The 16,181-nt window shown below is 36.7% G+C and overlaps 1 protein-coding gene across 3 annotated transcripts in view; it reads left to right on the top strand.

Moving 5' to 3' along the window:
- Window positions 1-15,092, top strand: part of APLF (aprataxin and PNKP like factor) — a 93,811-nt gene extending 78,719 nt beyond the window's left edge. The window contains exons 8-9 of one of the 3 annotated variants that reach the window (XM_065927249.1): window positions 2,536-2,582; window positions 14,446-15,092. In XM_065927249.1, coding sequence (XP_065783321.1) covers window positions 2,536-2,582; window positions 14,446-14,648 — 250 coding nt within the window. In that variant the 3' untranslated portion in view covers window positions 14,649-15,092. The remainder of the gene's footprint in view (window positions 1-2,535; window positions 2,583-14,445) is intronic. The other 2 variants (XM_065927247.1, XM_065927248.1) reach the window with 2 other exon arrangements.
- Window positions 15,093-16,181: the final 1,089 nt, after the last annotated feature.

The following is a 16,181-nucleotide window of genomic DNA, read 5'->3' as shown; positions in this document are numbered from 1 at the left end:
CAAGAAAGAAGAAAGTATATTTGAAAATACCCTAAAACAGAAAACTTTTGAACCTGTCCCAAAGGATATTTTTTCTCATTTTCAATGAAATAACTAGCAGAATATTGATATTAATTCTTTTATTTTAAATTGGAAGTTTAATTTCTAAGTTAAATGTGGAAAAGCACCAGCACATCTAGTTTCTTCTGGTCTACATTGCAGTCTTACACCTGCCTTTTAATGAAAATAGTGTCAAGTTCTCTTACAAAAGGATAGAAACTGTTAAGGAAACCTTAAAGAAACACCCTTTCCCCCTCTAAGGCAGATGAAAATCTGCACATGGAGCTGAAAATCTTTTCCTTTTCTGAACACAAAATTTCATAACACTTACTTCTGTTCTTCTTTTTTGGAATGTACCAGTGTAAACCTTTCCCCCTATTCATTTATTCTGAAAGGGCTAGCCTTTTCCTAAGTCGTATGTGAGGTTAGATTATGTAGATCGGTATATGAGTGCAGCTGTGGATGTGTCCCAAGATAACCACCTTCTGTAACTCTAAGGTTGAACCATTACCCCTGTCCCCACCAGGCTTCATTTGGCCCTTTAAAAAGGATACTTTTCCTCTTAGTCTTTCTAGCCTGAGAACTGATGTCAGCAGTCTTTTAACTGGTATTTGGTACACAAACTGTACTTACCTCCATTAGCTCACTTGATTTCTTTCTGTGCTTGTTTTTAGATCCTTGAGAGTTTCTAAAGCAGCTTTTGAAGGAGACTCCAGTAGCAAACAATTAATATCACATTGAGCTTTGCAATAATCCTGCTCCGTTCATGGCAAAGCAGGAAAAGATAGGACTGCTTTCAGACTGCTTTCTGAAAGGAAACGTATTAAAGGAAGGACAAAAAGCCTTTAAATCGCAAATGACTCTAGATAGACAATAGTGAGGCATCTATGTAGAATGTTAACACTTGAAGAATTTCAAAGAGGATATATGGAATTTCTGTGTACCAGTCGACTACTTTTCAGTAGTTTGACATTTAAAACAAAAAAAGTCACCAGTATTTTACCACAGTAATAATAACAAAAAGATTTTAAGAATATTACCAAAAATAATCTCAGAGGATCAGCAATTTTTTCTAGATTATTGATGAAAACTACCTCTGGTATTAATGTCTTTCATTTTTCTTTTCTACCTCTCCTGATATCCAACATTAATTGTACTTTAATAAAGATTGAATTAAACAAATTAATGACCTGTGCCAGCGTGTTCAGTGAGGAAAGATCTTCCCACAAAGCATCATGGAAGCTTTGTTCATTTGCAGCTCCCTTCATCACGTTTAAGTTGTCCAGTTTATTTCTTTGAACCTTGAGGTTTCTTTTTCATTCAGTCAGATTTGGGTTAATTACCCCAAACACACAGTCTTTTGGTGAATATTTTCTCCACTTTTCAAAACTGTTGAGTTATGACCCTAATTAATTGTGTGGCTGCACTCTTGTACTGTGTTTACGCTCATATTGTAGGAAAAGTTATCCCAAAAGAAGAGAGATTAGCAAGAAGAAATGTCGCTGACACCTGACACAGAATCTCGCATGTGATAAGTGCCCTGTGACTATTTCTTGGACCACTGATGAATGAACGAATAGCCAACAGTAATTACTTACCACCTACTAAGCCCTTAAACTTAAGAAATCCTCACAATAGCTTCCTATGTCCATCTCAGGATATGTCTGTTGTCAGCACTCCCCAACTCTCCTTTGTTAGCCCCCTAAGAGAAAGGTAACCACCAAGTGGAGCATGGTGGACCAGTTAATGCTTTGAAGTTTTGCTGCCTGGGCAATTTTGCATTATCTGGAGAATGTCTTATGTGTATACAGTGTACCCAAACATTTGTTTAATAAAATGATAGAAGAGATTGTCAATATATTTAATCAAAAGTAGATATTCAAACAGTGGTTTCTGTTTGGCTTTGGGATATGTTGTTATATGTTTCTCAATGCGTATTGACTTTCTTATTTTCTCATAACAGTTGATTGGTATCCTTTGGAGACACATGACTTGTATGCTTTTGTTTTTGGGTTCTAAAAGAGCCTTAAAAGTATCCTTTTAGATATTACACAAACACACTATTTGATACTTTGTGTTATGTATTTTATATACTAATTGACATCATGTCTTTATGTGATATATGATATTGACATTTTAAAAATACAGTATATTGTATTTTATTTGTCTCATATTACCTTTCTGTAGAATGTAAGTCAAGAGGGAAGAACTTTGTCTGGTTCACCACACTTTGCATCCAACACTATACCTGGCATGGATTAGGCACTCAGTAAATGTTGTAATTAAAAAGCAGGTGCTTTGTACAGCATGGTAACTGTAGTTAACAGCAGTAACAAAGCAAATGTTTACCAACAAGAGGCTTATTGCTAATTTTATTTGTAGTTTACTGAGTGCTCTAGTTTAATTTAAATAGTCTTATTCATTTTTAGTGATTGTCAGACCTGACCTTATATTTGCTTTCTTTTGTTCCTTTTTTTCTTTTTTTTTTTTTTTTAGGAAGAATCCCCAGCACAAGATAGAATATAGACATAGTACATTTCCAGGTAAGTAATTTTACTTGAGGAAACTCAAAATGAAACCTTCAGATGGATTCTCTTGTTAAACCTAGAGACAGTTGCCACTTATTTTAATGAGTTTTTTAAAAATCTCTGCTTCTGTGAATTTGTTGAATTATTGATTTTAATGATTTTCTTTGATTTAAAAATGATAAATTTTTATATAGAAGATTTTTTCTGCAATCATTGTCTAACAGTGTATATATATTTTCCTTTGTATCTGTTAAAATTATTTTGTTTGCAGGTACCTTAAAACAAAATCTCCAACTGGCCTGAATGATAAAGAGAGCATATTGACTTCTTTTACTGAAAAGTCCAGAAGTAGGGCTAGATTAGACAAGATTTGTTGCTTCAGCTCATTAATAATGTCACCAATAACCCACTTTCCTTCCATCATACTGTCCTTAGAGGAGTGATTTTTATCCTAAGACTGGCTGCTCTCCCCAGCAAGGAACTATATGCATCCTTATTCAGCTGGGATGATAAGCATCCATGTTTGCACCTAAAGAGAGAGAGAAAACAACTTTGATTCTTGTTATTCCTAGGAAAAATCATGAAACTAGCTTAAAAAAAAAAAAAAAAACTGGTTTAAATCACATTCTTATTCTTGAATGAATCACTGTGACCACTGATTAGTTTGTTCTACCCTTGGAACCAAAGTAGAGTCTCTTTCTTCAAAACCAGAGATTCTTAATAGAAACTCTTGTTTTGGGGGAAGAGAAGTAGGGGACAAACACCAAAGCAACAACTATCGAATGACCATCAGTCCTGCTTACATCAACCAGTTTTGCCTTCTGTTTCCCTTGCTTCTGAACTCTAGTATTTTTTCCCTTTAATAAATTCTGGCTTCTTTGTATCATTCATATAACGCAGTGGCCAGTTCAGCATCCAGTATGTCTGACCACAAAGAGAGAGAATAAACTGTATACCAGGCTATGCCCACATGCATCTGTATATGTATAAACACAGCCAACCTGTAACCAAGTGATAAAGATAATTAATTTCACCACAAGGGAATTCTATTTACTGTTTCTTATTAAAGCACACTTTAGTGTTTTAATACTCCAGATACAAATATGATCACTTTATCTCAGTTAATATGATATGGTGGTTATATGTTATACTTTCCTTACTGAGGCTGTATCTGAAGCTATAGCATTCATGGTTGTTAGCTTTCAAAAGTTTCAAAAGTTCAAAAATATTACTTTGAACAATAATAATATTTGATTAAAACTCTGTTTTATTGGCAAATTTTAGCATTTTCCCATGAAAGAGCATTTGACAGATTTGTTTATCTTTGTAGAACTAGGAACCATTTACCTGAAAACTGTCAATATACATCATATGGTATTGTTAAAAAGTACCTCAATTTTCTTTGAAAAATCTCTTTGAATTATCATTGAAGTATCTTCGGAATGAAGAACATAATTTTAGAATATTTAGCTTTTTTTTTAAGAAAAATTTTTCTTTCATTGGAAATCCTTTTTTAAAAAAATAGGATATTTTAACATAATAATTTAGCCTTATATATTTAATGTACTTTCAAGAGTTGTTATGTGGCAGTATAGTCAGGATATCTCTTCCCACTATAAAATATATAAATTAAACTCTCAGGGGTATTTAAAATTTTATATTGTAAGTCTCACTATATTTCTTAGAGATACCTGATATATAATTCTAACATTCATGTTTTTATTATTTCCAAAATCCTTAAAGTTTAGCATTACCCAGATTTTAATCTCATTTATGTAATGATCCACTTATGCACGCATTTATTTGTTTATTATATGACTTCCGAGTGAGCAGAACTACAGAGATACATGAAAACCAGCTGTGGATCCACCTGCTTGTGGTGAGATGCTCTACAGTCTTGGAGAAAAGAGATGGAGTACTTTTTGTTACAGTTAATCAGGATAACTTAGGGAATTTTAAGTAAAATTGGTCTTTAAGGTGGTAGGTTTTCAATTATCTTTGTTTCTTAGCATTGGATAGGTGGGTATAGGATATCCTAGACAAAGTGAGTAATAGATTGGTCAAGGACATTGAGTTAGAAAATAGTAAGTTGTGTTTGGAATTAGAAGGTGGGTCAGTTTAACTGACAGGGAGAGTCTCTGCAGTTACTGTGAATGAATGATACTCTTGTTCAGTTACTAAGTCATGTCCGACTCTTTGCGACCCCATGGACTGCAGCACATCAGGCGTCCCTGTCCTTTACTGTCTCCCAGAGTTTGCTCAAATTCATGTCCATTGAGTCGGTGATGCTCTCTTAAATATCTCACCCTCTGCCACCCTTTTCTCATTTTGCCTTCAATCTTTCCCAGCTTCAGTGTCTTTTCCAACGAGTCGGCTATTCACATCATGTGGCCAAAGTTTTGGAGCTTCAGCTTCAGCATCAATCCTTCCAGTGAATAGCCAGGGTTGATTTCCTTTAGGATTGACTGGTTGGATCTCCTTGCAGTTCAAGGGACTCTCAAGAGTCTTCCCCAGTGCCACAGTTCTAAAGCACCCATTCTTCAGTGCTCAGCCTTCTTTGTGGTCCAACTCTCACATCTGTACATGACTACTAGAAAAACCATAGCTTTGACTAGAGAGACCTTTGTCAGCAAAGTGATGTCTCTGTTTTTGAATATGCCATCTAGGTTTGTCATAGCTTTTCTTCCAAGGAGCAAGTGTCTCTTAATTTTGTGGCTGCAGTCACCGTCTGCAGTGATTTGGGAGCCCAGAAAAAGAAAATCTGTCACTGTTTCACTTTGTTCCCATCTGTTTACCATGAGGTGATGGCACTGGATGCCATGATCTTAGTATTCTGAATGCTGAGTTTTAAGTCAGCTTTTTCACTCTCCTCTTTTACCTTCATCAAGAGGCTTTTTAGTTCCTCTTCACTTTCTGCCATTAGGGTGACATCATCTGCGTATCTGAGAGTGTTGATATTTCTCCTGACCATCTTGATTCCTGCTTGTGCTTCATCCAGCCCAGAGTTTCTCATGATGTACTCTGCATATAAGTTAAATAAGCAGGATGACAGCATACAGCCTTGTTATACTCCTTTCCCAATTTGAACCAGTCTGTTGTTTCATGTCCAGTTCTAATTGTTGCTTCTTGACCTGCAAACAGGTTTCTCAGGAGACAGGTAAGGTGGTCTGCTATTCCTGTCTCTTTAAGGCTTTTCCACAGTTTATTGTGATCCATACAGTCAAAGGCTTTTGCATAGTCAATGAAGCAGAAGTGGATGTTTTTCTGGAAGTCTCTTGCTTTCTCTATGATCTGTTTGTTGACTGTGAATGATACTAGAGGAATGCATTGAGGTCAGATTGTAGAAGTTCTTGAAAGATAGACCAGAGATGTGGGGGTGGTGACAAATAACCGCACCCACAGCTTAATGATGAGCTGCCCGAATCAGAGTAGAGGAAGCTTGACGGATGTTAGTTAGGTCGGTGGATGAAGGACCAGAACCAGGCTGCCCTGAGAACGGAAAAACAGGATTTGATACAAGTGAGGTTTTGAAAGAAGAGTAATGAGGAATTTCCAACTGATTGGCCGTGGTGTGGGGGATGGGATGAATCAAAGGAAATAGGAATGAATGAAAATTAAAGTACAAATTATCAGGAGCTTCAGCTCAGTTCAGTCGCTCAGTCGTGTCCGACTCTTTGCGACCCCATGAATTGCAGCACGCCAGGCCTCCCTGTCCATCACAAACTCCCGGAGTTTGCTCAAACTTAAGCCCATCGAGTCAGAGATGCCATCCAGCCATCTCATCCTCTGTCGTCCCCTTCTCCTCCTGCCCCCAACCCCTCCCAGCATCAGGGTCTTTTCCAAAGAATCAACTCTTTGCATGAGGTGGCCAAAGTGTTGGAGTTTCAGCTTCATATCAGGAGCTTAGAGATGATAATAGAAATCAGGAGGAAAAACTAAATAGTTTGTGGATTTGTTTTTTTTTTTTTTTAAGTTATACATGTTAAATTTGAGGTGGGGTGTCAATAATCTGTAATAAAACAATAAAAGTTATAATAGAGACCCATATACTATGTACCAACTACTCTAGAATTTTATAATATAAAATAACTATATGAAACTATTTTATTATTTAATTTCTGATTTGTAGCCCTTCTAAAACACTTCAGACTAAAATTTTCCCGCACATGTAATAATTTATGCCATATATTTCGATTTTTGTAGGTTTGACTGTAATCATCTGTTAAACTCTTGTTTATCTAATTAATTGGTTTAAAGTTTCACTAGCTTTCCACACTTTTTCAGAGTGCTACATACAGTTTTAGCACAGCATATCGAGTAAAAGAGTAATCAATGCTAGGAAATTTTTATTTTAAACTTTCTTAGCTACCTTACTTGCTGACATTTGAAAGAAATTATCATCAGTGTTGTATCACTTGATTATTGGAGTCATTCTCTCTGGCTCCTATTATTATGTGACAGTCATGATTTGAGGGGATCCGTACTATTCATGGCTGAAATTTAGAATGTTCTACCGATCTGAAAACTATTTCAGTATTTCTCTAGTTCTCCAGTCATATGCATACATATGCTTATATAGGCTTTTTTATTTTCAGAAGTAGAAACTAAAAGATCTAGAAAGTAAGCTATTAAGTAAGGTTAGTGATGCTAAATGGGATTTTGTAAACTGCTGCTTACTGTGGGAAAAGTTGAGAGATTTTAGAACATGAAAAAGGCAAATGCAGTGGTGTTTTAAAAAGAAATAAACTTAATGTATTAATATAATAAAGTGGATAGACCTGTACAAACTGCTTTTCCAAAGTTAAAATATGAATACCCGACTAATAGCTTGGTTCATTACAAAAATCAGTGTTCAGTAGTAAAATGAGGCATTTAAACATCTTTATTCTTGTAGTATGTAGTAAGCTTTCATCTTTAGAAATATTGGGCTAAAATATTTTTTCACTTAAATGAAAATTAATATCCTAATTCTAAGATTTACTGGACAAGAAAGGAAAATAAAACCTGAAGAATTATTGGTGTTAAGCTATAAATCTGCTATGAGACATCTGTCTTCTTGTTTCCTGTTACCAGAAAACTATTTGGAAAAAATCAGCAATTTGAAAAGATTTTTTCCTCCACATAAACATCTTCCAGCATGCATATAACACAGTGTACTCTTTAGTAGCTCTGCAGACTTGGTTCTTTGGATAGGAATTTGATGGTGAAATTTTAAGTTGTACAGGAAATGTTAGATACAAATTTCATATAATAGAAATATTATAAATACTTCTGCAAAAAAAGAAAAGTCAGAAATTACCACATCCTAATAATACCAAATAGTTAATAGCACGTTCTTTCAAATATGTTAAAGAGTTTGTTACTTTTTCTAGAGTTTGTTATTTTTCATTATTATGGTAGAACAGTATTATCCATCACTTTTTAAAAAATATGTGACAGCTTATTTCTCTTGTGCTGCTTTCAAATAGTCAAGCTGTCAGCTTGTCTGTATGCTTCATGTTCCTGTAGAGAAAATGAAGATTCCTGCTTTGTTCTTAAAATTATAACTTTGGGGTTGGAAAGGATCTTTGAGGTCATTTAATCAACATCATTTGATTCACAGATAAAAAGATAAACTCTAATAAATGCCTTGTTCATTTTTAAGGGATTTATGACACAGATCTTCAAACTTCTACCCTCCTAGTATATATTTTTTTCTTAAACCATGTTATTTTTTAGAGACTTCTTATTGGGTGAGGGAACTGGAACATCACAGATAAATAGACACTAGCAGCTAGAAACTTAAAAGTGACCTAAGTGAAGATAGAGAAAAAAAATGACTGCTTCTGAGCTCACCTTGACTTAGAAGAAGCATGCTTATTTCTGATTTCTTAGACATGCTCAACAATTAGGTTTCAAATAAACTATTTGTAATATAAGAAAATGCTAAATGTAGGCTCTTATTTTTCCAAAAATGGCATTATACTGTTTAATTCTGTGGAAATCCATTGGAAGTCACAACTACAAAAAATAAAGCCACAAAAATTGTTTTTTGCTATTGCTTAAAAATATTAGACACTTATTATTCCATCTCAGGCTCTCACTGTTGTACTTCAGTAAGCTTTGTACTAACTGTGGTGTTCTGTGTACAGTGTTGGGATCTTGGTTTGGGATCATCTATAATGTGACTCCTCATGACTGAGTTCTCTAAATAACATGCTTCCTTGTCTGAGAGGGTTTCTTTGAATTTTTTGTGTAGCAAACAGTGTTATAGCAAGGTTTATATGAACTTTACTGGCTTCATCACTTTAAATCCAGATACTCAGATACCATGCTTCAGCTTGCTCAGGGAGTACATGTATGGGTGTCTAGTCCTGCTTTCTGCAAATGCCCATTTGCATAAAACTCAATTGTTATGGTAAAGACAGACATTTTATTCATAGGTTATGTGCTAGTTATATTTAATTCAGAACCGTGCTTCCTGAGATTAATCCCATGACTCAAGAAATCATGAAATGACTCAGATCACCAAGTGCATTCAGCATTTTCTAGTAAATAAAGTTTCATCATCTCTATGGCCCAGTTATACCTTCAGCACTTAAAAAAAAGCCCTCCCATCTAGATGACATTTGTATTGTAGAATATTTGAAGTCACTACTACAGAATTTGCTACAAGAAGGTCCATTTAATTGGTTCCACAAAAAATGTCAGCATTCAAAACCCTGTCGTGAAATGTGGACCTGGGACCACTAGGAAGGGACATAGAGCTGAGTCCTGGCACTGACTTGCCCTTGTCGTGACTTTGCCTTGCTCATGTCAAGCAGTTCTTCAGGTGCTTTCATTTAAAGCTTAATATTACTCAGCCGTTAAAAAGAATTCATTTGAATCAGTTCTAATGAGATGGATGAAACTGGAGCCCATTATACAGAGTGAAGTAAGCCAGAAAGATAAAGAACATTACAGTATACTAACACATATATACGGAATTTAGATAGATGGTGGCGATAACCGTATATGCAAAACAGAAAAAGAGACACAGAAGTACAGAACAGACTTTTGAACTCTGGGGGAGAACGTGAGGGTGGGATGTTTTGAAAGAACAGCATGTATATTATCTATGGTGAAACGGACCACCAGCCCAGGTGGGATACATGAGTCAGGTGCTCGGGCCTGGTGCGCTGGGAGGACCCTGAGGAGTCTGGTGGGGAGGGAGGTGGGAGGGGGGATCGGGATGGGGAATACGTGTAACTATATGGCTGATTCATGTCAATGTATGACAAAACCCACTGAAATGTTGTAAAGTGATTGGCCTCCAACTAATAAAATAATATTTAAAAAAAAAATAAATAAATAATTTAAAAAAAAAAAAAATAAATAAAGCTCAGAGTGCCAGTTCACATGAAGTAGAGGGGCGGGAATACCAGCTACACTGAGTTCTGTTAGATGGTTATTTCAGATTCTAAACCTCTTGCTAAAGGAACATGAGTGTGATGTTATGATTTTATAGATAAAAACAATTTTTTGATGAAATGAGTGGGATTCTTCTGATTAATATGTTGCAATTGCTTCAGCAAATGAACCTATCCAGTAAGTTGCTAAAGATTCCCAGGGCTCATTGAAGCTTAAAACTCCTTCAGTTATCGGGATTTAAATGAAAGTCTGTAATATAATTCATTTTGTTGACAGACAGGCTAGTGATTAAAAGTGTAGGTTATAATAAAGCGTTTCTGTAAACTGAAGGTGTTCAGCAGTATGGTTCATTTATTCACTCATATATTTAGCAAATATGTGTCTGTAAGTGTCTTATGTGTTAGGCACTGTTGGAGGAGTTGAGGATACAATAGAGACAAAACCTTGCCCTTGTGGAATTTCACAAAGCTGGACAGTGCACATGTTAACAATTATGTGATGTCGTGTAGTGATGACTGCTGAGAAGAAAACTAAAGCTGTGTAAGAGGACAGAGGGAAGGAAGCTGTGGGCTTCCCTGGTGGCCCAGACGGTAAAGCGTCTGCCTGCAGTCCTGGAGACCCAGGTTCGATCCCTGGGTCGGGAAGGTCCCCTGGAGAAGGAGTGGCAACCCACTCCAGTACTCCTGCCTGGAAAATCCTATGGACAGAGGACCCTAGTAGGCTACTGTCCATGGGGTCACAAAGAGTCAGACACGACTGAACGACTCAAGAGGACAGAATGGCAAGGGTGTGTATGGGGGTGGGAGCAGGTTCCATTTCAAATAGGACAGTGAAAGAAGGACTCTGATAATTTGATATTAGAGCAGAAGGCTGAAGGAGAGACCTAGCCAGGTAATTCTCTGAGGGATGGGTGTGTTAGGCAGTAGGAAGGATGCTTCAGAAGCCCTGGAGATGATCCTGTTGGTTTATTCAAGGAGCAGTGAAGAGAGGATAGACTTGGAACAAAGTGTAAGTGAAGAATGGCAGGTGGGACGAGAAAAGCTAGTGAACCAGTTTTGTAGGGCCCTGAAGACCAAGAGCTATAATTGAGGAGTTCAGATCTTATTCTGAGTGAGATAAAAAGCTATTGGGAGGTTTTTTTGGTTTCTTTGTGAACAGATAAGAGTAGAGGTAGGGAACCCATCTAGGAGGATATTGGAATAGATCAGGAAGAAGATGGTATTATTGGATCGAGGGTGTTGGAGTGGATGTGAGAAGTGGTAGATATATTTTGATGGTAGAGCCAATAGGATCTCTTGACATTAAATATTTTTGAGGATATTCAAGGATAACTCCAAGGTTTCTTGCCAGAACGATTGGAACGGGCTTCCCTGGTAGCTCAGTGGTAAAGAATCTGCCTGCCCTGCAGGAGATATGGGTTCAATCCCTGATCCAGGAAGATCTCACATGCTTTGGAACAACTAAACCTACACACCACAACTACTGAACCTGTGCTCCACAGCCTGGGGTCTGCAGCCTCTGAACCCATGTGCTACAACTACGGAAGCCCACACGCCCTAGCGCTTGTGCTCCGCAGTGAGAAATGCCACTGCAAGAGAAGCTCTTGTGCCACAACTGGAGAGTAGCCCCCACTCACTGCATCTCGAGAAAGTCTGCGTAGAACGAAGACCCAGCATAGCCAAAATAAAGTAAATAAAATTAATTTTTAAAAAAACTGGAAGGTTGGAAGAGTCATATATGTTCAAGATTGATAAGAGAATGACCACATTTGGGTGAAGCACCTCAAGAGCTGTGTTCTGGAAGTGTTGCATTTCAGATTTCTGTTAGTCACTAAGTAGAGATGGTACACAGCCAGTGAGATAAATGAGTCTGGAATTTACACTGTGGTCAGAGCTTAAAATATAAATTTGGGAATTTAGGATATGCAACTAGATGGAATCATCTAAGGACTATATTTGGAGAAGGAAATGGCAATCCTGCTCCGTTTTTCTTGCCTGGAGAATACCATGGACAGAGGAGCCTGGCAGGTTACAGTCCATGAAGTTGCACAGAGTCGGACACCCCTGGGTGACTGAACACAGCATAAGGAGTATCTTAGAGAAGAGGTCCCAGCCTGAAATTTGGGCACTCCAAAATTTAGAGGTTGAGAAGATGAGGAAGATCCAGCAAAGAAGATGGAGAAGGAACAGCCAATAAAGCAGGAGAACCTGAAGTAGTTTCAGCTTTATATATATTTTCCTTCTAAATCTGCTAAACTAATTTCTGAATCTAAAATGAGACTGTTAATTGAGATGGCAGTATTTATATATATGAGATACTTCCAAGAGCAGAATGGTCAAGAACAGAAACATTGGTGTTCTTTCTTCCTCACTTCCTTTCCCATCTGCAAACTATCCTCTAAATGGTTTTTAATTGTTTTCTGTCATAAAAGTTACATGAGGAATTGAGGTTTGTTATAAAGCATGCCCTCAAGAGGCTTACAAGAGATAAGAAGTGTACACAAATATAATCTCAGACTTCCCTCAAGGAACTGGTGTGCTTCTTGTGCTAATGAGAATTGTGTGTTTTTGTGTAGCCTTTTTGGCTTTCTGCTACCAAGAAACTTAGGGAGAAATTTGATGCTCAGTCTATATTGATTATGTTAAAAATTGAGGTTGATATGCTTACATTCTGCTTTCTTTGTTCTTCATTTCTACTTTTATTTGTGTTATCTCATGATAACACAGGCTTCCCAGGTGGCGCTAGTGATAAAGAATCTGTCTGCCAATGCAGGAGGCTAAGGGATATAGGCTTGATCCCTGGGTTGGGAAGACCCCCTGGAGCAGGAAATGGCAACCCACTCCAGTATTCTTGCCTGGAGAATCCCATGAACAGAGGAGCCTGGGGGTTTCCAGTCCATGGGGTCACAGAGAGTCAAACACGACTGAGTGACTAATGACAGTAAGTGCATGATTATAAGCTGTCTCAAATCCTCCTGGAATGAGTAGTGATATTAAGAAAGAAATAACTGTCTGGGCTATGAAAGTTAAAAAGACAAATAAATCACTTTCTTTGTCATCATTCTGCCATGAAAAATTTTCCTATCAAATTTCTTAACTTTCATTTAAGTTATATCTGTTACATATGAATGTTTTAGGAAGAAGCTAGCTGAAGCATATGTGTGTGCTCAGTCGCATCCGACCTTTTGCAACCCTTCGGACTATTGCCCACAAGGCTCCTTTTGTCCATGGGATTTTTCAGAGAAGAATACTGTAGTGGGTTGCCATTTCTTCCTCCAGGGGATCTTCCTGACCCAGGGATCAAACCTGCATCTCCTTTGTCTTTTGCATTGCAGGCAGATTCTTTACATGATGAGCCATTGAGGAAACCCCCACTGAAGCATATTCAAAAGTACAAACATTTTTAACCTTTAAACATTCCACATCACCCTAGGGTCTCTCACTGCCTTATTTTAAACCAACTCTTGCTCCCTGTGAAAAGAAAACAGTGGAATGAGGGAAGAAATTAGTTTTGAGACAGAAGAATTTTAGAATTGTAATTCTACTATTATGATATTATTTAGAAACCTGTAAATTCTGAGGGTTGTTACCATAGTAATTCTAGTCTTACCAAAGTGTAAGCTATAAGATCTGTAAAGCTAAATTTTTCAAAGTCTGTAAGTTTATATCTCCTCATTTGGTCACAACTCTGGTGTGTCACCTGGAGAAGGAAATGGCAACCCACTCCAGTATTCTTGCCTGGAGAATCCCATGGACAGAGGAGCCTGGTGGGCTCTAGCCCATGGGGTCACCAGAGTCGGACAGGACTGGAGCGACTGAGCGCACACACACTGGTGTGTCAATCAGATTGTGCTAGCTTTGTGGTGATAATAAACAGTCCTCAAATTTCAGTGCCTTATAATAACAAATAGGTGTATTTCTCTGTCATGTTAATATGCATGTGGCTGCATGTTGGCCGTTGCTCTGTCTCATGCTTGTCTCATCCTGAATCCAGGCTGAAGCATCAGCCTCTATCTGGGGCACACTGTTCTCCTAGCAGAGGGGAAATGGCAATAGCAGAATCACACAGAGGCCCTTAAGGCTTCTCCATGGGAGCCGCTACTTCTACTTACTTTTCTTTGGCCAAGTCTGACGTCAATGGGAATGGGTAAATAGAATCACATCGCAAGGAGGGACAGTGAATAACTGGGACAGAAATATATTCTGCCCTTGTGGAAGGTGGTGTAGCTTGATTATGATATTATTGAGGAACCATTATGATGAATCTCAGAAGACATTTTAATCTTGGAAGCCTCATAGTAGGGGAAGTTTGATTTAAGCAAATGTTAAAAAATAAAATAAAAATAATAGCTTTAGCCCCCCTTTCTAGAAATTTGTAATTGTTAGCTAAGTATTAAGTAAAATCTTCTTGACAAAGATATTTTACAGTTAGAGGTTTCTAAACCCAGTTGAGTAACAGTTGACGTGCTATGTACTAAACTATTTTTCAGTGAGAAGCATTTCGGATGAAGATGACAGTGTTGAGCAACCCAATGAGTACAACCTGAATGACAGCTTTATAGATGATGAGGAAGAAGGATACGAGCCAACAGACGAAGATTCTGACTGGGAACCAGAAAAGGAAGACCTAGAGAAGGAAGATATGGAAGGGCTTTTGAAAGAAGCAAAAAAGTTTATGAAAAGAAAAAAGTGACTCCTCTACTGTAATATATGGCTCATATTTTACTGTTTCTTTATGGAAAAATAATTCAGGAAGCACTTAAGGGACAATTGTTTTTCTGCTTTTTATGGCTACAACTTTACTATTGACTCTTCACAAATGAAACATTCAAATGTCACCCTTCAGTGCAGTGGATGAAATTTGTTCTGTTGCTTTGCTTTTTCTATGTTATTTCAAACATCTGGAAATAATCAGCAGACAGAGTTAAAAAGAAATAATTGATATTTTTCATGTACTTTATAATAAAAAGTAAACATCATAGATTGCAAAAAAACACAGGTCTTTTTTTCTTTTTTCCAAAGATTCTATCTTTATGTAGAATACTATACAAGTATAACCAGGCAGATTACGTAACTGGTGGGAAAGCATGCTTCTTTCATTCCTGTTGAAGTAATTCTTAAAGCAGAACCAGACTTTAAAAAATACCAGCCATCATATAATGGCTGTTATTTTTTCTAATGTCCTAGATGTGAGCTTTGCAATTTCATTGACTACTTTCATTCTTTGAAACTTGGGGAAATTAGTACAAAATGGATACTGAAAATAGATTTCCACTAGACTACAGAAATGTCCACCATGCAGGGAATGTTATTTTGTGTCCCAAGTCTGTAATTTACTATATGTCTGAGTTTAAAAGTAGAAAACCTGAAAGAATTTGACTGTTTCTTTCTCAAACAAGTGCTGCCTGATGCTTTTAACTCTCAATATGCTATTCTTAAATTAAGAATATAGGAATTATTTTTAACCATAATTTTCTCAAATTATATTAGTTCTTTTATCCTCAGATGAGAGTATCAAGTTGTCTGCCAGCATTCAAGATTCTGGCCTTTTGTTTCAAGAAGAACCCCTTCTTCTCCAGTTTTATATAGTATAATATTTCTGCATCTCTGTTCTTGAACTCCTTTAGGCTATGTAATACTCTTCATTTTACGTGACTTGGAATCTTTGAAATATAGTTTATAATCTTTAATTTGGGTTTGTACAAACAGCAGTAAATATAGCTTTGAAATTGTAAATCATAAACCAAAAGTTTCCTCGTTAAGCACTAATATTTTATATTCTAAGAGGACCTAAAAATGTATGTCTTAAAAGAGCAGGACAGATTTGTAATTGTTTTCTTAGTGTTTTTAAGTTTATTTTAAAATAATTGCTTAATATTAAGATTTACTTATATTACAGCAAGGAAAAGATAAATATTTTTCTATTATCTTTTATTCTAATTTTTCTCTCTGTTGTTATTTAGAAACTGATTTTCTCTTCTAATGTCCCTTTAGTCTTCAGGGCTTGACAAACCTGTGAAAAAAATTCTTTGAACTTACTTTTACTTTCACTTTGCACAAACTTAATCCTTAAAGTGTTTCTTGATCCATTTATAGATATATCCCAAAGGAATTAAAAACATGTGTCCACATGAAAACTTGTACACAGTGTCCATAGAAACATCATTTGTAACAGTCAAAAAGTGGAAACACCTAAATGTCTTATCACCTGATATGTGGATAAGCA

Source organism: Muntiacus reevesi, chromosome 3 (genome assembly GCF_963930625.1).
Source record: "Muntiacus reevesi chromosome 3, mMunRee1.1, whole genome shotgun sequence".
Classification (NCBI taxonomy): domain Eukaryota; kingdom Metazoa; phylum Chordata; class Mammalia; order Artiodactyla; family Cervidae; genus Muntiacus; species Muntiacus reevesi.
Note: the sequence above shows the minus strand (reverse complement) of the source record. Positions and strands in the feature narration are given on the sequence as shown.